This window comes from Periplaneta americana, chromosome 8 (genome assembly GCF_040183065.1).
Source record: "Periplaneta americana isolate PAMFEO1 chromosome 8, P.americana_PAMFEO1_priV1, whole genome shotgun sequence".
Taxonomy (NCBI): domain Eukaryota; kingdom Metazoa; phylum Arthropoda; class Insecta; order Blattodea; family Blattidae; genus Periplaneta; species Periplaneta americana.
The window spans coordinates 50,789,115-50,814,849 of NC_091124.1; the positions used below are offsets into that span (position 1 = coordinate 50,789,115).

At 34.5% G+C, this 25,735-nt stretch overlaps 1 protein-coding gene across 2 annotated transcripts in view; it reads left to right on the top strand.

Moving 5' to 3' along the window:
* Positions 1-25,735, top strand: part of Gdap2 (ganglioside induced differentiation associated protein 2) — a 407,655-nt gene that overhangs the window by 237,971 nt on the left and 143,949 nt on the right. For both annotated transcript variants that reach the window (XM_069832879.1, XM_069832880.1), the window contains 3 exons: positions 12,566-12,698; positions 17,433-17,542; positions 23,116-23,355. In XM_069832879.1, coding sequence (XP_069688980.1) covers positions 12,566-12,698; positions 17,433-17,542; positions 23,116-23,355 — 483 coding nt within the window. The remainder of the gene's footprint in view (positions 1-12,565; positions 12,699-17,432; positions 17,543-23,115; positions 23,356-25,735) is intronic.

The window sequence follows — 25,735 nt, forward strand, 5'->3', positions numbered from 1 at the left end:
TCTGAACCCTCTCGATTTCTACTTGTGGGGCCATTTAAAATCATTGGTTTATTCGTCTCCGGTGCCTGATTTGGAATCCCTTCGGAATCGAATTGTGGCATGTTCTGAGGACATACGCAATACTCCTAGAGTTTGGGATCGTGTTCGCAGGTCAATGAGACATCGATGTGAGGTCTGTATTCAAGCAGGAGGTGGACATTTTGAACATCTTCTGTAATGACAACGACCTGCGGAAAGAAAAACGTTCCGGTGAATTTCAATGTTGTGAGGCATAACTCGGAAATGAAGCATTTCCGGACACATGTTGTAATGAACTATTTTGATTGTCTACATGTGGGAAATACATACCTGAAATTATGCCCCGTATTTTTTAAACACCCTGTATATTTTCTTAGTGATGACACGTTTTTCAATAGATTTTTTTTAATTATGCGATGCTGTGTTGCCCGGGAATATGTTTAAGATAATTTTGAAATTAATATGTTGTATGTTGTTCAACTGTATTATAATTAGAGGTACGTATCGCTTTCGTTTTTTTGTGTTTCACGTGTGTTACATTTTTTTTCTTTAGGGATTATGTTTCAGAACCTCAACCTTTTCTTATAACGTTATAACGTTGCAACATTTTGGAATTGCATCTATTTTTTTTTCTGTGTCACATAGACTGTAAGATAGGAAATATTAACAGGAAAAAAAGCAAATTACATACTCTGTCTTTGTTGATAATGCAGACAGATATAAGAATTGAAACTGAATTATATAAAAGGCTCTTACAAAGTATAAATATACGAAAAGATATACGGTACTGTTTTAAAATGTTTTTAGATAATATCTTTACTAAAGTATTACCGGTAGATGGAAGCGAAACATGAAGGGACAAAACCACGCTCCAAGAAAACGAAATTACATTTTTAAAAAGTGTAGCAGTATGTAGAAAAAGAAATAAAAACAGAACACGGTTTGTAGTCATATAAAAAAATTAAACTTTTAGTATATCACGAAAATTGTGAAAGTCGGTGATATATTTAAGAAATTTTATTTTGACACATTGTACCCAAATTTTTGATGGGAAGTATTCTTCCCACCGCCCATGTAAGAATACTAATGAGCAAGGAATTCAAAATTAATAAACCTAAAAATTTAACATTTGTTAGAATTTTGTGAAGGAATTACATGGTTCAGAAATAAATTAATATTAACTCTAACCTCATAACTTGACTATAACAAAGTGTAGTTTTACTTGCCAGAGTAACTATATGAAGGGCTGAAATTGTATATAATTCACCTAAGCGTAACACAACACAATATAATGCTTTTGTAATATAAATACCTGAAGAATGCTGTAAAAATAAGGCATAACACACACTAATAAATAATCACTATCAGCTGGCTTTTCAATTCACAGTATCGATATTTTATGATCTGTACCGATCTATTTTTCACCAAGTTCTATCGGTTGCTGCTAGCTATCAGACGCTACTAGAGGTATAAGACATTTTCCCGCGGACACAGTAATATAATTAATTTGGCGAGAAATATACAGGGTGATCCATTTGGGTATGGATCAAATAAAAGCACCGTAAAACATTTACTACTCAACTTTATTTGTTGAAACTTTGTGCATACAACACTGAAAGATGCGAGATTCCTCAGAGCTCAACATGAACCCTATTGCGCACCCTGCACAACTCACAACGGTGATGCAATTCAGCCCATGTCCGTTGTAACATAAGAGGAGTGATTTGTTGAACAGCTTGAGTAATTTTTACTCTCAGATCATCAATGTTCCTGGATTTCTGTGAATAGACAATATCTTTAACAAAACTCCATACGAAGAAGTCGGGAGGTGTTAGATCTGGGGAGTTTGGGGACCAAGCCAAGAGATAGCTGCTTCTCGTACTGTATTTCGCCTGCGACCTCCTGCATGTTTTATTTTATTTTTTATTATTTTTTTAACACAGAACCTGTTTCTACAAATGTTTGATACCACAACATTATGGAATAGTTTTTAGGTACATTACGCACCCAACTCACGTCGAAATTCCCTTTGAACTCTTTTCACACTCTTAAATTTAGCATACCAAAGAACACATTGTGCCCGTTGTTGATTTGTAGTAGCCATTTTAATCATCTACGATTTTCATTTGTCCTTTCAGATTATGCATTGTTGATTGTCATATATAAAAATTCCACTGCCTGCTGGATCACATCCTATGGCTGCTTATACTGCCTGTCCAATCAATGGTTATGCGCGAACAGTCACTAGGTGGCAGGTAATGACATTGCATATACTGATAATGTTAATAACAGTGGGCACTGCCTGCCACCTAGCGGCAAAATAACTTTGATTGAGCAGGCAGTTTACGCAGCCATAGGATGCGATCCAGCAGGCAGTGGAAAATTCCCACCTTTTAATCATAATATAAACAGCAAGAAATTTTTCCTACTATTATAATAGCTTTATAATAATAAATTAATATGATCCATACCCAAACGGATCAGACTGTACTTCACACCACCTGGTAAAGGGTTAACTTAAGTGACAAAATATACTGTATATCAGAAGATAAACCTAACAGGAGTATACTGATACTTTCGATTCGATCTATATGTATTATACCTGTGATACACCGTATTTACCCCCCCCCCTCCTCCCGACATGATTTTTAGAACACGTTTTTGAAAATGTAATTGCATCGCGTAATTTACCTATTCTGCGTTAAAAACTGTACATCCCTTTTCGTGAAGATTACAAACATAGCAAAAATACGCACGGAAAACCCAAGATCATTGTTAATATCCTTCTACAGTCAAAAACGCCGATGATTAGGCTTATCTGACAACTCAGAAGATGATATGGATTTGTTCTCTGATGATAGATTACATGTACGTACATTTATTGCCTTTGCGTAATTAATAAGTAAAGGCTGGTTCACAATAAATCGGGAACGAAAACGACAAAAGAACAGGAACGGAAATATCGTTAAAATAATTGTATTTAAATGTGAGCATTCACAATTAACTATTGCGAATGGTCACATTTAAATACATTCGTTCTCGTTTCCGTTCCCGGTTTATTGTGTATCAGCCTTTAGTTTCGATATGGATATTTTAAATGCGAATTTTAACACCACGACCCGTGGTTAGTCAAGGCAGGTCCTGGTCAAGGTAAGGCTATCGACGTTAGAACTGACACACAGTGGTACAAAGAAAAGCCGCTAGACTGCCTATTATTACTTACATTGTACATAATAATTATGTATTTGTACTTATTTAGTATTAAACATAAATTTTATTACTACATAAATTGTTTGTTGTTATTTATGATTAGTTTACCGATATTTTGCAGTCATTGCACAATCCTCCCTCGACTTTTCGCATCCGAATTTTGAATTCTGGGTGGGGGAAACTACCCAAGCATATATGCACGCTGTGTTAAATGGTTTAATTGGATTCAGAGAACAGCTTGTAGCACAATTACGGGTGCAGATTCAAATTAAGTTAGGATTTGATCATACCATGATTATTTTGTGAGATCGAAGTCATAGGACTGTAGAATGAAATTATTATTATTATTATTATTATTATTATTATTATTATTATTATTATTATTATTATCATCATCATCATCATCATTATTACAATGCTCAAAGAAATTTATGCATTTTATTTTATTATAAACTTATTAAGAAATATACTTATTAAGAAATATACTAATTTATTTTGGCGGCCGGGTAGCTCAGTTTGTAATTATTATTATTATTATTATTATTATTATTATTATTATTATTATTATTATTATTATCATCATCATCATCATCATTATTACAATGCTCAAAGAAATTTATGCATTTTATTTTATTATAAACTTATTAAGAAATATACTTATTAAGAAATATACTAATTTATTTTGGCGGCCGGGTAGCTCAGTTTGTAATTATTATTATTGTTATTATTATTATTATTATTATTATTATTATTATTATTATTATTATTATTATTATTATTGTTATCATCATCATCATCATCATCATTATTACAATGCTCAAAGAAATTTATGCATTTTATTTTATTATAAACTTATTAAGAAATATACTTATTAAGAAATATACTAATTTATTTTGGCGGCCGGGTAGCTCAGTTTGTAATTATTATTATTATTATTATTATTATTATTATTATTATTATTATTATTATTATTATTATTATTGTTATCATCATCATCATCGTCATTATTACAATGCTCAAAGAAATTTATGCATTTTATTTTATTATAAACTTATTAAGAAATATACTTATTAAGAAATATACTAATTTATTTTGGCGGCCGGGTAGCTCAGTTTGTAGAGCAGCTGGCTACGGACTGGAAGGTCCGGGGTTCGATCCCAGGTGGTAACAGGATTTTTTCTCGTTGCCAAACTTTCAGAACGGCCCCGAGGTTCACTCAGAGGGGTTCAGATGGGTAAAAGGCGGTCAGAGCGTGGTGCCGACCACACCACCTCATTCTAGTGCCGAGGTCATGGAAAGCATGGGGCTCTACCTCCATGCCCCCCAAGTGCCTTCATGGCATGTTACGGGGATACCTTTACCTTTACCTTTTTACTAATTTATTTTTGTGCTAAAAATATTGCATATTTCTTCATTTTGCAGTAAAGTAATATGCAACAATTTTTGGGCCAAAAATATATATTCCATACATATTTAATTAATGTGCAACAATTTCTTTGAGCATTGAATTATTATTACCACATTGGTTTTTAAGTATATTTGTTTGTATTTTTATTTAGGGCAGTGGTCGGCATTTTGTGACTCGCGAGTGAACCCCTTAATACACACGCAGGACGGAGGGGTGAAGCATGATCTCCCTCCCCTTAGCCATCACTTATTCATTCAACGTTAAGCGGCCTGGGTATCCTCCTCCTACCGTCTCCTTTGCTGTGTATTGCAGCTTGCATTTTATATAACATAATATTTGCCGACCAATGATTTAGGGCAGCGTTTTTCATCCGTTTTCAACATGTGGCACACTAAAGTTGTAATTAAAAATCCCGCGGCACACTCATATAATCTAAACCAGTGGTTCCTAAGAAGAGGAGAATAATTTTAATAAAATATCTGAAAGTTGTTTCTTAGTGATACTTGTGGCGGAAGAGATCGCAGTTGGAGTTTTTCTCGAGTTTCTCGGCATCTACATTATTCCGTCAAGATTCCTCCATTTCATGATTCCATAGCATTACCCGAACATCGGCTGCGACGTGTGTAGGGGGCTGGCCTAGGGACGAGTGGGATTGTTTGCTAGGAACCTGGATATGCAACGAACCTTATTGTAGTCAGCCGGTGTGGTTTTGGGAATGCGTCTAGCTTGAGGGTTAGTGCAATAGATTTGATGGGTCGTAGTTAAAATTCAATTCGAGGTTTGTACGATATTCTAACTTTACTGATCTGGCAACCCTGGCTGCGCGTCAGTCATTCTCTTCTCTGTCTATCGCATACCTACATTGTGTTAACTGAATGTTGACTTGTGTCACTTTCGCTGAAAGTTAGCTTTTTTTACTGTTATTTTCATATTTATTTTTCCAATTTTGTTACGACAATCTTCATTATTTTCATTTTCTCGCGGCACACCTGCGCATCATTCGCAACACACCTGTTAAAAATGGATGATTTTTTTTGACAGAAGACTAGATGACAAAAGCTTCTCAACCGAATAATAACAGGCATTTCCCATATTTATTCTGCGTTTAATTTCCTCCCGAGTGTCATTTAGATTTGTTACTGTTGCTCCAAGATATTTGAATTTTTCCACCTCTTCCAAGGATAAATCTCCAATTTTTATAGTTCCATTTCGTACAATATTCTGGTCACGAGACATAATCATATACTTAGTCTTTTCGGGATTTACTTCCAACCCTATCGCTCTACTTGTTTCAACAAGAATTTCCGCGTTTTCCCTAATCGTTTGTGGATTTTCTCCTAACATATTCACGTCGTCCGCATAGACAAGAAGCTGATGTAACCCGTTCAATTCCAAACTCTCTGTGTTATCCTGAACTTTCCTAATGGCATATTCTAGAGCGAAGTTAAACAGTAAAGGTGATAGTGCATCTCCCTGCTTTAGCCCGCAGTGAATTGGAAAAGCATCAGATAGAAAATGGCCTATACGGACTCTGCTGTAAATTTCACTAAGACACATTTTAATTAATCGAACTAGTTTCTTGGGAATACCAAATTCAATAAGAATATTATATAAAACTTCTCTCTTAACCGAGTCATACGCTTTTTTGAAATCTATGAATAACTGATGTATTGTACCCTTATACTCCCATTTTTTCTCCAATATCTGTCGAATACAAAAAATCTTATCAATAGTCGATCTATTACGTCTAAAACCACACTGATGGTCCCCAATAATTTCATCTACATATGGAGTTAATCTTCTCAAAAGGATATTCGACAAAATTTTGTACGACGTCAACAAAAGTGATATTCCTCGAAAGTTACTACAGTTAGTCTTGTCCCCCTTCTTAAATATAGGTACGATTATGGACTCCTTCCATTGTTCTGGTACAATTTCCTTTTCCGAAATTGCAAGTACAAGTTTATAAATTTCGCTAGATACTGCCCTTCCACCATCTTGTATTAATTCTGCTGGAATTTGATCAATACCTGGAGACTTGTACTTTTTCAGATTTTCTATCGCAATTTCGACTTCAGAAAGTGTGGGTTCCGGAATAATGTAGCTACGTAAAATTATCTGAACTCGTCGAATCTGTTACACAGAAGTGTAGCTTATCTTATATTGCATAAGTACCTTCACGTACAACTTAGTACTCAGCTGCTATTTACTCAAGATGTGTTCTCAGAATATCAACTGAGTGAAAGTATAACAGTCCTCGAAGTGTTCCTGAGTGTGATGTTGTCAGTCATGTGAAGCTTGGATGACTCCACTAGGCCTACTTTCTCCCCGCAGATGCCCTGTGTTACGAACCATTGCTTTTTTTCCCCCCATCTGCGTAATGTTTATTCATTTCCTGAAAATGTTCCGCTAGCTACAAAATTACACTTCCTTTCCAGCCACTATGGTAATATCCACTCAGCAGTTCCAGTAGTGCCATCTTTTACTAATACATTTTAGTTTGATTTACAGTGACCTACAAATTGTGTCTGTTATTCTCTAACAGACATCACAGTTTCCATCATAGTATCGAATTCTGGTTGGGACAAGTTGCTGGTTGAGATTTTTCCGGGATTTTCCCTCGTCTCATTAAAAGCAAATGTTGGGTAACTTTCAGAGTTGGATCCTGGGCTCATTTCACTGTCACTTGTCCCTGATTTCGTCCATCCTGCCTACTTCCATACTCATGTTATCCTACTATACAGGGCGAAGTGCCGCAGCCTCAGAACAGAATGTTTAACATAATTGGCAAAAATGTAGGTACAAACGCATGTGGCTTATGTATCAATATGTGCGACGTTAAAAAATGACAGAGGTGTGGTGGTGATGGTGGTGGTGGTGGTGGTGGTGGTGGTGGTGGTGGTGGTGGTGGTGGTGGTGGTGGTGGTGGAGGAAAAGGGTGGTGGAAGAGGGTGGGGAATATTGCGATTGATAGTAGAGGAGGATGGTTATATCGATAGTGATGAATTGATGATGATAGTGGTTAGGGTTGTCAACTATTTTTCAAGAAAATACGGGAGGTTAAGTAAGTGACAAAATGTTATACAAGAAATCAGCAAGTAATGACGCTAGATTTATTAAAGAAAACTCTTATTCTAACAGAGTCAAACCTTATTGTATTTTGTTACTGATTTGGATATTTTATAAATTGTAAAAATTCTCTGCAGGAATATTTGAAATTGACTGCAATTTGTATTTCTCATTTTATGAGATTTGTACTGCTTCTATTTCGAATTTCTGTCCATTTATTGTTCATGAGAGAAAATACCCTCTCTGTGTGCGCATTACTACCGGGTATGCTTAGAACAAAACCTACTAATTTGGTCAAATTTGGAACATTGGCATTATTTGATTTTAAAGTGGTAAACACTAACTTCCATTTCTGGTTAGCATTACCTTCTATAGACACTGCACATTTTAATGCATCCCTAGAACAACAATCAAGAATAATAGATATCTTCAGAAACCATTCCTTCTGCATTCTTTACATTTTATTACAAATTAATATAATAGAGCGGTGAAATTAAAGGCTTGAAACAAATCTCTTTGCGTGACATAGGAATAAGGGAGAAAATCGTTCTGAGAGCAGTCAAATACGGGAACCGGGAGACTGTTAAAAATGGGGCCAAATACGGGAGATCCCGGGAAATAGGGAGAGTTGGCAACCCTAATGGTGGTTGTGATGAAAGTGACAGTAATGATGAATGGCAATGATTGATAATAGAGAGGATGGTTAATTAACAGTAGGCCTAGTGTTTTTGACAGTACTGGTAGTGGTAATAAGGTGGTGGTGGTGGTGGTGGTGGTGTCAGTCACTGTGGATTTGGGAATGCGCCTAGCTTGAGGGTTAGCGCAATAGATCGTAAAAGGTCGCAGTGCGGGCCATAGTGCCCCCCTCCCGTAAATTCCATTCCAGTTCCATGCGACTTACTTCATGGAGGTGGCGGCTTTTTAGTCCCAGAACAACACGAACCATTCGCGCTTAAATAACGTTGCCTAATTGTAATGTTAAGACTCAGTCGCTGTTAGTTATGGTAAGTTAAATATTACATGCGCCTAGACAAAATATTGTAGCCACAAAGATGAGACGTAAGAACTAAGCATTATAATAACAGAAATGATTGTCTGCTGTTCAAAGTTGCGCTCGGCCGTGGGTTCAATTCCCGCTTGGGCTGATTACCTGAAGCCAGTTACTTAAAATGACTACTTTGACTAAATTAGTGACAAGTTTACAAGAAATGAGAGACAAGTGATAAGTTGAGTAAATATTGTTACTTAAAATGTTTTGACAAATTTGTCAAGTGACTGTCAATTGCTGACAAGTTTGACAGTTTTGTTAAGATGGCAGTTCACATTATACATTGCTTCATAAAATCAGAGAAGAAAAGGAGATTATTTTGGTGCATTTTCACAAAAAAAAAAAAAAAAAAACAACAAAAGAGGAAAAAACTTAAAAAAAAATGGAAAAATTTCTTTGTTTGTTGGTAATTCGACCAGTTTTCGCCTAAATTCACCCCTACAGTTAATATTGTTTCAATTTTGTTGTGGTTAACCTGAATCTCATTAAATACGTGTGTATTTTCCTGTACATTATTTTATTTTAGGATTTCATATTATAGTATCGCCTTGTAAATTATTTCAACATTATTTGTTTGACCATTATTTCTTCTTCACTGCTCCAAATGTATAGATTTAAAATGACTGTATGTTTGACCATAGGCCTACTTATTGGCTTTGTCAAATAGGTATAATCAAATATGACAAGTATATTTTTTTCAAGAAACAGAACACTGGTTAGATTAGTTAAATTCACTCCTAATTTGATTGTCACTTGTTACAAGTCTTTGTGTTTATAGTCCCGTCGCTCTTATTTCCGGCAGCCATTCACTTTACAGGTCGGCTATATTTAATCGTGTGCGTCTTGTGATTCGCTGCTGATTACGTTTTGCACTTCCTAAGGCTCAATAAATACTTAATATAATCGCCCGCCATTTTGGACCTTTCGTTGGCGTACGCAGAAAGCAACGAGGACGTTATTTGCCGCTCAATTATTTGCTCAATTACAGTGCGTTTGATTTATTATCATAGGAGCTACGACATGACAATGTTTAACGGTGAGGCAAATAGATCCCTCGTCTGGTAGCTCGGCAACGAAAGAACAAAAATGGCGAACGATATTACCTACCTAAACTTTATAGAGTCATCACTTCTAAGGCGTAAGAAAAGAAGAGGAGTCACGCCATAGGAAATCTAAAGTCTGACAAGTTGGTAGTTTTGTTTTCCTTGTCGTTAGTCAAAACAGTCATTTTAAAGAACAGGCCTCTAATTGGACTTATTTTCCCGAGGTTTTTCTCAACTATAAAACGAATGCCAGGTAATTAATAGCAAATCCTTTGTCTCATACCATCTCGCTATCACCAATTCCATCGAGCTAAATAACTTGGTAATTGATGCAGCATCATTAAATAACCGACTAAAAATAATTAAAAAAACGGAAAATGCTGATTTGGAGTATGTTTAAGATATGCTGGGAAAAACATGAGGTGTAACATTGTTATTTGCCTTAAATTATGCAATGAGATAGGAATAAAGAGCTCAAGGAGATAACTACCCCAGCTTAAAGCTTGTGCGTCATTCACTGTAATGGTTTGGCGTAGTGTACAAATCCTATTACAAGTGAAGCACCAGCGAGTGAACAGTTGCCATTGTGCTCTGCTGTCCTGTAGTCTGAATTGAATTTTCGTGCTGTTCACTAAAGAGAACGCGTGGATCATATTATCAGTGAAGTGCAATTATTCTGATCTGTAGGCCTATCCAATAATATAGGAACGTAATTGGTACGTACAGTGTTGATAGTGAAATATGGTTAAGACGTTATAAAAATTTTAGTTTGAGGTTTATGATTTTTATCAGAGTGGGAAGGTACAGTGAAAATACAATGCAAATAGACGTTTGGTGTTAATGCAAAGTAACAAGGCTTAGTGAACAGTGGTAACGTCATTAGTGTGAAAGGAGAGATAGCTGAAATGGAAGACAAGAAAGAAGCATTAAGCCTTTCTCTCATATGGTTGTCTAGAAAAATAAGATAGTAGGAGGGACTTCGCATACTTAACTCTTAAATTGGCAAAACTTCATTTCTCACACTAGTTTATTAAATTGTGTCAGACTGTAAAGAGAACAACTATCGCAATGTCCATATTTTATATGTTGTACTTTATTTCTGAAGACGACTCTCACAGAAGAGCAGATATAATAGCAATAAGCAGATAACAACAAAATGCTATTATCATAGATCCTACTATACGCATGGAGAGAGATCTAAACCAAGCTCATCAGGTTGATCATGAAAAGAGGGTCATTTATGAACCTTGTATTCCCTACCTTAGTGCCTCTCTTCGATTGGTCAGTGACAGGTTTATTTTTTGGTGCTCGGAGTTCTTTACCAAAATTTACATATAATTTTCTAAAACAATTATCAATATCATCTTTTGAAATTCAAAAAATCATCTCGCAAATTCTTAAAGATTCCCTGCAATTTCATTTATACCACTCAGAAGGCCTTAATTAAGGATATGCTAATTTTAAATAAAATCTCTTATTTATAAGTATAATTTTAAAGTCATCATCTAAGATTTTATTTTATAATTGATAAATAATCAGTGGTGCTTAATTATTACATTTTATTTTTATAACAATACTCATATTTAATTAATTATATTTTTATTTGCTATTACTTTCCGGATCCTCGTGATCATCCTTAATTAAGGCCGGACGATTTATTTCTCTCTCTCTAGTATTGTGAAATTTTAATTTTCCTACCAATTTTTTTCTGTCGTTCTATTAAAATTATAGCATATAGCCTATTAACCTGTTGTATCCTGTAGGATACTTTGCGAATTTAAGGGTTAAAAGTTATAGTTATAATTTTGATTATTTGTACACTTACGAGAAACAAAAAGTGTCCTTTAATTTATTTATTAGAAAAAAGTAGCATTGAATTTAGTGCATTCTTAAAACTAAATTAATGACCTACATTTAAAAATTCGTATACTCACATAACTTTAATTTAGTTCATTAGCATGTATACAGGGTGAACCGTAAGTAATGTCTTTAATTTCAGGGAGTTATTCTTTGAGATATTTCAAACAAAAAATGTAATACAATTTTCCTCGTTTTTGCTCCCTTTTCGAGAAAAAAAATGGTTTCATATGAAACATTTCATAGGGTATTTTGGGAAAATCCCGCGCCGTGGCGTCGCTGTCTAAGGCATCCTGCCTAGAACTCGCGTTACGGAATGCGCGCTGGTTCGAGTCCCCGTGGGAGAAGAAATTTTCTCATGAAATTTCGGCCAGTGTATGGGACCGGTGCCCACTCAGCATCGTGATGCACTTAGGGAGCTACAATAGGTAGCGAAATCCGGTTGTGAATGCCAGCTATAACGGCTGGGGGCATCATCGTGCTAACCACACGATACCTCTATTCTGGTTGGATGATCGTCCACCTCTGCTTCGTCATGTGGGCGTGAGGCCAGCAGCCTGCTGGTCGGTCTAGGCCCTTCACGGGCTGTAGCATCACGGATTATTATTATTATTATTATTATTATTAATATTATTATCATTATTATTATCATTATTATTATTATTATTTTGGGAAAGCCATTGATTCAATTCCCAATATGCTCAATGAATTTAAGAGAGCAGTGTATTATGATATTAAATGATTGAAAGAATTTTTATTTTTGTCCTTTAAATGTGCAGAAATTTGGTCAGAACTAATGTAACTTTTTGTTGTGCAAATAAATTGTTCAATGTTACATAAGACGAGACATGGCATCTTCAGTTGTATTTTCTTGAGTTGCGTCTATATAATTCATATCATCTTTGTTCACAGAATGTCGGACAGGAGAAGTCCGAGTAACTCAGGGACATAATCTGCCAGCGCGATATGTGATTCATACAGTTGGCCCAAAGTACAACTTAAAATACCAAACAGCAGCAGAGAATACCTTACATTCCTGTTACAGGTTAGTTACTACCACAGTCTACTATGTACAGTCACGAAACTTGAGTTTTGAGGGTGCTAGAAACAATAGACTGTGACGGTACTATTTTGCATTGCCTGTAATGAGGCGATATTAGCGATCCTAGTGGTGAGCAACTATCTAATGTTTGCATATTTACTACGTATTGAGCTTCGCGACTGTATATACTAGACTGTGTTATTACCATAAAGAGAACATGTAAACTCTTTTTCGGTACAATATATTTTAACATCTTGTCTCAAAGTGTGACTAAATTCAGTTGTAAGGTCTTTCATGTAAGACAGTTTCCATTTGATGACATTTAAACATAACGTAGTCGACTTATACTCGACAGATTCATTGTGAAACTTTAATGTCGTGATATTAGCACAATCCGGACTTCCACATAAGACGAAACATGGCATCTTCACATTCACAACTTGCGAACATTCATGTCCTAGATGGAATTCGAACTCATGACCATCACTTCCAGCCACTTGCGCTCCTCCACTGTTATATGCACCACAACTGTTTAAAATTTTTGAGGGAAATAGAAGGTTTTAGTATACCTGAATCTTCAAGGATTTCTGATATGCATTCTATAGGCCAGCGTTTCTCAAACTTTTTAGAAGTGGGGACCACTTTTTCAAGTCAGAAAAGTTCCGCGGACCACCTGACTCTTGTTCCCTTCGAATGTAAATTTATAATTTTTGTAGCATATTTTAACACCAGTATACTTATATTTTATATTAGAATTAATTAATTAAAATTAATTTAATTTAATTAATTTTATATTAGTATTAGCTAATTAAGTTAATGTTAATAGAAGAAAATTTATTTTCGTTTTTTTTAATAATTCAAGGTTATTAGAGTTTGAGTAATCTTTAACTTATTAACTAAAAAAAAAAAATAAAAAAAATAAATGTTGGTACTCACATTAGTGAGATGAATGAGCCTGTCGATTCTTACACAGTTGTTCTAGACCTATATTTGAAAGACTAGATATTTCTTTAATGGCACTAGAATCATTGATATTAATATCTTCACACACAGCTTCTGAACTATTAGCAGAGGCTAAATGTAGCGTATCATCACGTTCCTTTCTTTTCAAAGATCCCGATCGAAGCCAGTTTTTCATTATGTATATAGGACACTATTTACTGTTGTCACGCTAGGAGAAGGCGGCTGAAGTACTTAGATGGGGCGGAGGGGAAACAGTCGCGCATGCGCACCGCGCTGTTCACTGCAATATTCCTGTTCCACAAACATCTACTGCACGTGTCTATGAATCTTTGCGACTTTGTGAAAATAATAGTGGCGTTTTTACTGTAGTGTTTTATTAGTTTCAACAAGACAATTGTTTTCAGTATACCACAAATCTTGTATTGCTTTAGTTATCCTTTGCTTTTCGTGTTAATAGTGTTGATAATAATGTAGTTAATAGGATTTATGTTATTATATACTGTTATTTAGGTTTATAGCAGTTTTTTGTTTATTGTAAATATGTCGACAAAGAGGAAACAAGGATTGACAATCTATAGTGAAGAAAGGAATATTATTAGAAGTGCAAAATAATTCTGTGATGAAGAAAAAGAACAACATTGCCTTTACATTCCTCTTACGAAACCTACAGCAAAGGTAGAAAAGTACTCTAATCTATCCACAAGAACAATACAGCGTATAAGGAATAAAATGAAAGACTGCACAGAAGAAAGTGCGTTGTCGACACCTGAGGGAGAAAAAAAATGTAAACGTCCAGACTACCGAAACGCAAATGTAGATGACTTCGACGGGAGATTGACAAAAAAGATATAATTGAGAATTTTTATTTGAGAAAGAAAGAGGGCCACCGGCGTAGCTCAGGAGGTACCGCATTTGCCTGCTGATCTGCAGTTGTGTTCGGGAGTGAGTTCGATTCCCGTTTGCGCTGACTACCTGGTTGGGTTTTTTTCCGAGGTTTTCCCAAGCGGAAGGCGAATGTCAGGTAATCTATGGCGAATCCTTGGTTTCATTTCGCCAAATACCATCTCGCCATCATCAATTCAATCGACACTGAAGAAGCTAGTAGTTATTACAGTGTCGTTAGATAACAAGTAAAAAAATAGTACCAAACTGCAACAAACGTCTATCCTTTTACAAGAGAAAATTGATTTGAAATGAAAGACAACATTAAGACGAATACTGAAGAAAAAGGATTTCAGGTGGAAGAAGTGTGCAGCAAAAAAAAATTGAGGAAAACACTGTAAATTAGAATACGTGAAGATATCTACAGCAAATAAGAAAGCTTAGGAAAGTGGAAAAACCGATTTTGTATCTGGACGAAATGCGAATAGATAGGCCTACCAATTTAACGTTTCCCAAGTTCTGGCACGATAAAAATGTTACGGGAGTTTTGACTACCGTAAATGTGTCCAGAACACTCATTGTTGTCCATGAGGATGGGGGCGGTGGGGCTGATGGCTTTGTTGAGAGATTCGAATTAATATACTCGGCTGAAACATAAACAGACTATTATCATGGACAGATCATACTCCAGAAATTTTGAAAAATGTGATAATGATAGTCATAGCGACAACACCGAAGATGCGGAATCTTTTATGTCTGACTCCGTTCTCTTGTAGCCAAGTAAGTGGACCGAAGTTTTCAGGTCAGAGTGTAGCGTAAAGTTCCCCTGTCCCGCCTATCTACTCCCCGCGCCAACTCGTAGTGCGAAGACAGTAACAGACATAGACAACTACTAGCGTGTACCACATAAGAAAGATTTAAAGTCATAAATACATGAAAAGGTTCGGTACTTTGGTCCTCTGTAATTAATTCGGGTGGTCCCTGGCTGGGTTACAGGTGCAGCACCAGAAGTGCAGGGAAAAGATGGCGAGAAACACCACGTTCATAGTGCTTTAAATCCCTCTTTTGTTGCTGAGAGTAGAGTGGGAAGTCAATAGACGGGTAGGGTAATAAATTTCATAAAATGTCAGTACTGGGAGATCCTGATATTGCTGTATTTTCAAAAGTGTCTCATAATAATCTCTTTCTATTATCTAATATTATTTGAAATATATTAACATTCTTTGTATTTTAGCTTAATTCTTATTTCAGTGTCTAATTAATAGTTCATAGTATTTTGTTGTTTAATTCGTATATAACTCTTGTATACATGTAACTCTCACTTAATCAAATTGTTGAATTTTTTGTAAGTTCATGCATATGTATATACACTTTTTGCTGGTTGAGTGGAAGAGAAGGCCTTACGGCCTTAACTCTGCCAGCTAAAATAAATCATTATTATTATTATTATTATTATTATTATTATTATTATTATTATTATTATTATTATTATTATTATTATAAAAAGTGAAAGCGATTGCCATATGTAATTCCCAGTCTCTGAGATTTTCAGCTATAATGTAATACGCAATTCGTTTGAATTTTATTTTTTCTTCTGTCTTTTTTTGAAGGACCACAAGAGCAGACATCGAGGACCACATGTGGTCCGCGGACCATAGTTTGAGAAACGCTGCTGTAGGCTATCTGTAGGCCTACCTACAGTATTTGTCGAAAATTAGTAATTCAGTTTTTTTCTGTGTTTGTGTATGAAATACAAAGTAGGCCTATCTTTTATGTTATGCTTCAGTGCTGCCAGACCCCGCATGGGGGCAACGATGCATTACTGCTGAGCAGAAAGTTGAATGAACTCATTGTAAATTAATTTATTCTTCAGTACGAGTTCTTGACATAAACATACACCAGTTTAATTCAATCTTCTGTTTAGCAGAGATGCATTGTTAGGTCTGATAATGGGCAGAACACCATGTTTATTTACTTGTAAAAATATCATGAACCAATTTTTCATTTTTAAGGATCAAAATTTCAAAGTTCATTTTCTCTATAACAAATACGATATAATGTCATAAGTTACAAAACAATTGTGTTTCCTTTAAACTAATATCCGAGATTTCTATCAGTATTTTATTCTTTGACATAATAGTGCAATAACTTTTCCTTCCTTTTGGAATATAAATGTCACATTCAGCATTGTGTAACATCAACAGACATGTTAGTTTATTACGACACAGACCAAAGACTTTAATGTTCAGTAGATAAGTAGTTATCAATAAACAATATCCTTACATCAGAAATCCATACTGTCAGGCTAATTGAGACCGGAAAAGTTTTAGTTATTGTACCTTTAAAATACTGAAAACGAACTATTCAACATTTTTAGGAAGTTTATGTGCTACCGGTACTTTTTATATATTATGTATCAGATTTACATACAGTAAATAGTTACACATTTTTGCACTTGTTAGAAATAAATATTAACTTAAATCTAAATAAAGTTTTGTAATTACTTAGTGAATAATAGCTTTTTGTATGTTGTAAGTCGTTTGTTCTTGAATCATTTTAAAAGTTGTATTTAAAACTATGAATTTAACTGTTATTATCATGCAATACTTTCTGGAAATTTCCTGTGAATATTTTTCTTGTTGTCTCCAGTGATTCAATTTTCGTATAAATATCAGTAAGTAAATAAATAATGGTTTTTTGATATTGATACATTCACATTCAAAGCTGATTGTCATCATCTGACAAATTTGTTTTTTACACAAAATAACATAAAACATCATTCATTTGAACTTAAAAAACACGCTACTAACTTGCGCATATTTTCTCAGGTCAGAAAAATTATGTTTCTAATTCAAGAAGTTGAATGATTATACTGGGATTTTCTTTTCGTAGGAATGTGCTGCAGAAAGCCTGTGAGCTTAATTTATCTACTGTTGCTTTTTGTGTCATCAATTCGGTTCGAAGGAATTTTCCTCCAGACGAAGGTGCACACATAGCATTGCGTAAGTATTCCATTTTTGTAGACACATTATTATTATTATTATTATTATTATTATTATTATTATTATTATTATTATTATTATTATTCAGAAATGGACTGTGTCGTGGACCTTAAAATACCTATTATCAGAACTGTTTGCAGTAGTCAGACGTAACGAACTCAACATAGTAAGTGACCTCTCTAGTTACATTATCTATTTGCCTTGACGATGGAACCTATATGTAGTTCTGAAACGTTGAAAATGTTAAGTACCGGTACGGTACTTGGACATGGTGGAAAACCTATTTCTGATCACATTCACCATGCCAGCTTAAAACGCATTATTATTATTATTATTATTATTATTATTATTATTATTATTATTACTATTATTACTATTATTATTATTTCTTCTTCTTTATTGTGCTAAAACAGCATGTTCCATTGCGTACAAGATTTGCAATACTACATGCTATATAACTGTATTATATTACTTTTATTATTTTATTTTATTTTATTTTATTAGCTTCCTCAAATTAGAGGCTGCCAGTAGACAAAGCATACAAAACAATACAAGAACAAAATAGAAGATGAGACCTAAAAGAGTAAGAAAAAAGGCAAACAAATACATAAACAAACAAAGGCAGTTTACAGAAGAAAAAAAAAATTTCAAGTGAAGAATCAATGAAAGCTAAGAAGGAAAAAGAAAAATGATAATGGTGCGTCAGTTTTTTCCATACACTGAATTAGAGTCCATATACGTGGTTCCGTAAAAGTTTGACTGACTATCTTACTCATGAACATTGTTGCATCTGACCTAACTTATGTAATTTAACTACATGCTATGTTTATGTTACATAATATATTTATAGTTCATAGTTGATATTCATATAGCAGTACATTATTGCAATATACAGAGTCTGTTAAAATAGACATTACGATCCAAAAATTAAAATAAATAAAAATTTAAATAATTGATTAAATGGCAATCTTACTCGTGTTAATTGTGTAAGCATACTTACACAATTAACACGAGTAAGATCGCCATTTAATCAATTATTTATATTCAAGTGTTAAAAGTAGCCTACGAAAGATTGAACATGGAAAATAAAAATTATCTATTCTACACAACGGATGATCAACTAGCCAATTATAAATCGTATGCTTAACAGCTTAAGTAGATTCTAATATATTACAAATCCACAATTTAATTAATACGTTACAAATACACATTACAAATCCACAATTTTTTTAAAATAAAAATTATCTATGTACATATACAATCGATGATCCGCTCGCCAGTTATAAAGCTTATGCCTAAATACATTATAATAAAATTTTGTACAAGTGTTGCAATATTACATGCTATGTTTATATTTCATATATGTACAATAGTTCTCAGTTCATAGTTATTTAGCAATACACTATTGTAAGAGATAGAGTCAAATTAAATTATACTTTACAAATCTAGAATTTAAAATATGCATTACAAATCCACAATTTAAATCGTACCTTACAAATTCATAATTTAAAATATTATACATTACAAATCCACAAATTTAAATAAAATTTTCTACTCTATACAATGGATGATAGCTAGCCAATTATAAAGCTTATGCTTAAATGCATTACAAGACAACGTTGTACATGTGTTTTAATATTATATGCTTTTTTACAATACATGTTCATAGTTCATACTTCACAGTCATTTAACAATACACTATTGCAATAGACGGAGTCATATTTGAATTGTACATCACAGATCCACAATTTAAAATCTTATAATTGTATGCTTACTTGGATTCATGTTTACAATGTGTTGTACTTATTTGTATTCATGTTTACAATGTGTTTATTATTATTATTATTATTATTATTATTATTATTATTATTTCATCTCACTGCCATTTTCTGTCATTCATTCCCGTCATCATATGTTTTGTTTTGTTTATTGTATCTTGTGCTAAACTGTAATTGGCCTTAGTGCTGTTGTTTAGCACGTTAATATTCTAAATAAATGAATGAATGAATGAATGAATGAATGAATGAATGAATGAATAAATTATTATTATTATTATTATTATTATTATTATTATTATTATTATTATTATTATTATTATTATTTGAAAAACAAATTAATAACATAGTACTTAAATATGGTAAATTATATATGCAAAAAGACTCAAACCAAGAAATGGATTCGGAACACCTCAAAATCTGTGCTTCAGTGGCTGGTCATGATAATATCTTTGAAAAATATTGGAGTGCAAGAGGTCAAATGACTTTATTGTCAAACGCCTGGCATTAGAAAACAACAACAACATATATGCAAAAAGAGAGATGAATTTCTCGACACACAATAGTATGATCAGCTGAACATGAATGTGAAATGGAATACAATCTGATCAGATTTTGTCAACTTGTAGAACTCAGGCTACAACTCTATGTGTTAAGTTTGTGTTGGTTGAAAATTCAATATTGATGATGGTATCTTTGGCTGTGATGCAGGCAAGAACTTATCATACAGTTCAAAACTTACTCATACATATCACAAATAACATCAGACATTGATTTATGGTTGTTATCCTGCGTGTCAACGTTGGACCATAAATCGGAGTGCTGTGTCACTGTAATATGTCGAAGAATACATTTATGCAATGCGTGATAGTGGGATTAGAAATATGAACTCGCTGGAAGAAATGCGTGTTAATAGTTGTAAAGACTAAAAGGAAACGTCCAGTATTGTAAGTTGTTTCTGCTGTTTTACTTCTTGGCCAGTGGCTAATAATTTTCTTTTGCATGTTAGTAGATCACAAATAATCATTTTGCAATCTGGAGCTTTCCGTCTCTGATTTAATAAACACTGAGCAGACACGGCTCTCTGACTTTTTAACATTCAGAAATGTTTGTCATTTTACAACAACAAAACACGCTATTACCTAATTACAGTACAGAAAGAGTGGTCAAGAAGTGGGCTAACACCCTTTTTTTTGACACCATGATAATTATGTTTGAATGCTTGATAAAGACACTTACCTGATGGTATGAGGAATGAAATGGGTGAAATTTTTATGTTCTACATTTTTTAAGCTAGAGATTGAATGTTTTGCACCAGTAGACAGTAAGATCATAGCGTTTTTGTTCATCACAACACTGCATTGTTAGGAGATAGTTTATCATTTGTCATTTGTTATTTCGAGTGTTATACTCTGAGAGGATAAAAAGAAAGGAGGGAGTACTCCAAGGCAAATTGCTTGAAATCGGTGCGACGGATTTGACGTCAAACTACATCTTTTACGTCCCGTAATTCACCGCGAAATACCGCCAATTGCCAAATATTAAATTGCTACTGTCGGGTTTTGGTCATACGTAGACGGATTAGAATGGATGTGGAGCTAACAGGACTACTAGCAGATTATTATATCAATGTACATTTCACTGTATATTTATTAAAAGTGTTACAGTTGTGACATGGACTGAACACTTCATTTTCACATTCTTTCTCTTATCAAGAAGGCATAGGGGGACATATCAACGGACATATTCTACAGTTGAACCGAACAGAATATTAGCTTATTTATAAAAAAATAACACTTGCTTAACTTGACTACACTTTTGAAATATTCACAACAACACGAAACAATTTGTAATCGTAATAATATAAACAAAACAGCTGATAAACACACCGGAAAAAGAGATGAACTATGGGTAATTTGATGGCCATACTAGTACACCTTTTTGGTTCCACCGTTTCAAACTTATGGCCCGGGGTTGGTTGTTTTTGTCATTTGTTATTTCGAGTGTTGTGCTTGTAAATACGCCTTGAATATTGCGGATTTAAAGAAAGTTTATGCTATTTGTTGCCTAAAGAAGAGGGAGTGTCAAATGAGGAAAAAAAAAAAAAACACTTCCGACATATTTTTCTGTTTGAGTTTAATAGAGGAACAAAGGCAGCGGAGGTGGCTCGAAACATTTGTCCGTATATGGGGAGAATGCCATCGGGAAAGGACTGCAACAAAATGGTTCTGTCGCTTCAACACACAATACCTTATACAAAAGTTAGTATCCATCCACAGAAAATGATGTTATGCGTCTTTTGGGATAAAGAAGGCATTGTGTACCACGAATTGCTTCCCAGGATTGTAACCATAACTGTTGACATTTACTGCCAACAACTCAGACGCCTTGTGGCCGTAATTGAAGAAAATCGACTGGGAAGACTGCATCACGTGCTGCTTCAATATGATAATGCACGCTCCCATTCTGCTAACATGACGAAAGCAGCTATCCAGGAGCTTGGTTGGGAGGTGATTCCACATCTGCCATATTTTCCATATCTTGCGCCATTTTGACTTTTTTAAACTGTATCTACTCCAAAAAGCATAAGTTACAGGCCTGAAGAGCCACTGGCATAGCTCTGTCGGCTAAGGCGCCTTTCTGCCGATCTGGAGTTGCGTTTGGGCGCTTGTTCGATTTCCGCTTGGGCTGATTACCTGGTTGAGTTTTTTTCCGAGGTTTTCCCCAACCGTAAGGCAAATGTCAGGTAATCTATGGCGAAACCTCGGCCTCATCTCGCCAAATACCATCTCGCTATCACCAATCCCATCGACGCTAAATAACCTCGTAGATGAAACAGCGTCGTTAAATAACCAAGTAAAATAAAAAAATACAGACCTGAAAGAATTGTTAGAGTCCGGATAGAATGTCTAATGTTTTAATTACGTAAATATTTACGTTATCCAAAAAAAAAAAAAAAGTTTTGTACTTTTGCTAACCATACTTTTCAGAACATGCAGTAAAAATGTCAACCATTTAGCATGAAATTTGTTGGAGCCTATAATATAATATACTACATTTATTGTGAATAAATGCAGTACAAATAAAAGTAGATCCTATTGAAAAATGACTTTAAAATAACTATTTTTCGTCACGAAAATCTGTTTGTAAGTATGAAATATAACTAAAGCATGAATTTTGAGGATGATTATGTTGATAAATTTTGGCCAACATATAAGTGAAATGTCACTGATTCTTTTTCTTAAAAAGAAAAAAATAGAATATGGATTTTTCTCGAAAAATGATCAAAATGTTACCCATCTCCTCCCTTAGAAAATTGGTATGGAGACCGTCATCGTAGCACAGCTGAATTCTGTGCTATGTTCTGGCAGATAATTTGTGGAGAGATAACCGGGAGTCATATGCATGTGTGAAGTCATCTTCCACAGCTGCTCGTAACTCTTCCGTAGTGCACTCACAGTCTAGTATATACAGTCACGAAGCTCAATACGTAGTAAATATGCATCCATAGATAGTTGCTAACCACTAGGATCGCTACTATCGCCTCATTACAGACAATGGGAAATAGTACTGGCACAGTCTCTTGTTCCTAGTACCCTCACAACTCAAGCTTCGTGACTGTATATACTAGACTGTGGTGCAATACTGATTATTACTTCCACTACATGGTTACCAGGGTTACCAACATGCCGATATAAATCTTCGCGAATTAATGGGGGGTATGTCCACTTCTCGACCACTCTGTACATTTACATTGCTTGAATTTACCCAAGTTTAATGATTATTCAATGTTTACAGGAACAGTGCGACGATTCCTGGAGCAGCACGGCAATTCCTTGGATGCAGTGGTGTTTGCAGTGGAGAATATTGATGTAGGAATCTACGAAGTATTGCTTCCTCTTTACTTTCCTCGATCAGTTCAAGAAGAAGAAACGGCACTGTGGCAATTGCCTGCCAATGTGGGCGGTCCTGATGGAGAACCTCTTTTGCCAGATCGACAGATTCGCATCATTGACAACCCTCAGCACTCATTAGATGGTGAGTGTCTCATTGCTTGGAAACACGTTATGCCAAAATCACTCTAGAATCAATATCTTTTCACTTAGAGAAGATGGTAATAATTTTTGTAATTTATCTATCGTTACTTTACAACTAAATATCAAAAGCTTTTATTTTTTTAATTAGTTTATTTTACGATGCTTTATCAACTGTGATGGTTATCTTGCATCTGAGTGAAATCATCATCATGATGATGATCATCATCATCTTTTCACTTAGAGAAGACGGTAGTAATTTTTGTAATTTATCTCTCAGAACCTTACTACTGAATGTCAAACGCTTTTATTTTTTTTAATTGGTTTATTTTATGATGCTTCATCAACTGTAATGGTTATCTTGCATCTAAGTGAAATCATCATCATCATCATCATTATCATCATCTTTTCACTTAGAGAAGACGGTAGTAATTTTTGTAATTTATCTCTCATAACCTTACAACTGAATATCAAAAGCTTTTATTTTTTAATTGGTTAATTTTATGATGCTTCATCAACTGTGATGGTTATCTGGCATCTGAGTAAAATAATAATAATCATCATCATCATCATGTACAGTAGCTTCCAAGTAGTTGGGCCACAGATTGGCCCATTCCGGTCTCATATTAGGGGTCGAGGAGTTTCTTCCAGGGTTTCTTGTACCTGCCGGGATGGAATTTTTAGTAATAAGTGTGAATTGAAGGTTATAATTCCAGGGTCCAGTGCCGAAAGTTCCTCTTAATGGGTTGAGGGAAAATCCCGAAATAAAACCTCAACTAGGTAACTTGTCCCAACCAGGATTTGAACCCGAGTCTACTTGTTTCACACTCAGACATGCTAACCGTTGCTCCACAGTGATGGACTTCAAAAGCTTCTATCTATGGTAGGATGCTGAACTTGGTAGTACTTTTTATTATTGTTTTCGTTCTCTCATTGTCTCCAAACTGTCCATTAAACTCTTTCTGGAATTCTGGCAGTTTCGAATTTCGTTTCAGGGGTGAGAGCATCTGCAAAACAGAATTCATTATCCTTAATGTTAGAATGATAGATGAAGATGTTTTTTTAGTAGGTTATTTTACGACGCTTTATCAACATCTTAGGTTATTTAGCATCTGAATGAGATGAAGGTGATAATGCTGGTGAAATGAGTCCGGGGTCCAGCACCGAAAGTTATCCAGCATTTGCTCATGTTGGGTTGAGGGAAAACTCTGGAAAAAACCTCAACCAGGTAACTTTCTCCGACTGGGAATTGAACCCGGGCCACCTGGTTTCGCGGCCAGACGCGCTAACCATTACTCCACAGTGTGGACTATGAAGATATTGACTATAGTGTGTTTTTATATAGAGAAGAAGTTCTGGTGACATTTTCAGTTCTGCTTCAGTACATTTGCTATTTGTATGCTCTTAAATTCGTGAAATTTCCTTATGACTTGCCTACATTTAAAGAGATCCAAAAGTGTTTTTAATACTGTAATAATTATATTGTTTTTATATTTTAATCAGTTGAATGTAAACACTGTCGAATCAAGACTAGGTTTTAACATCATGTCTAACGTTATGAGATCCAAAAATATTTTGTTGTATATCACCATCCCTTGTAACTTGCCATTGGTGACTAACACTGTCTCTGCCTCGTCCCTCAGTTTGTAAGAGCAAACGGTATGTGTCATGAAATACAGCCACTACATGATAGAATATGGTCTTGAAACCACTAAATGCAATATGAAATGCATGATGTTATTTTTTATGTAATTTAACACGGATTTATAGTATAATTTTAAACCTTTCTCTGCTGAGTCATTTAATTATATTTTTCTTTCCTTATTTCTCTAATTTGTCTTTATCATTGCTATTTCCATCTTGGACAGATAAGCTCGCCATTCAGAAAATCTTGATGCGAACAGAATATAACACAGTTGAATTTTGGCATGGGAGGGAATTCTTTCATGTGTCATAAATGTACAACACAGGACTACCAACTTTGCTTTCTTTCCAATGAAAAGAATGTTTTTCATCATCTCGATTCTGTTTCGTTCTAGTAATCACTCAAAACAGAACTTTACAGAAGAACGAATTTACTAATTTCTGTCACTTCAAATGTTCATAAAACCAGACATGATATTGACAGAGTCATTTGTCTGTCTTGAATATCATTGTAAAAAAATTGTAAGAAAGGGTGAAACATTTATAAAGAAGTATTAATAATACAATGTACAACTTTTTTAACAATAAATATAAGTACAGTATTTATTTTTACACTAGGTGCATGAAATATTTTAGCATAGACCCTTCAGTAAGTTAAATCCACCAATTTGAAAAAAATAATCATAAATTTATCATGGTTGCAACAGAAATAAGAGTACCGTAAAACGGGGTGACTTGAT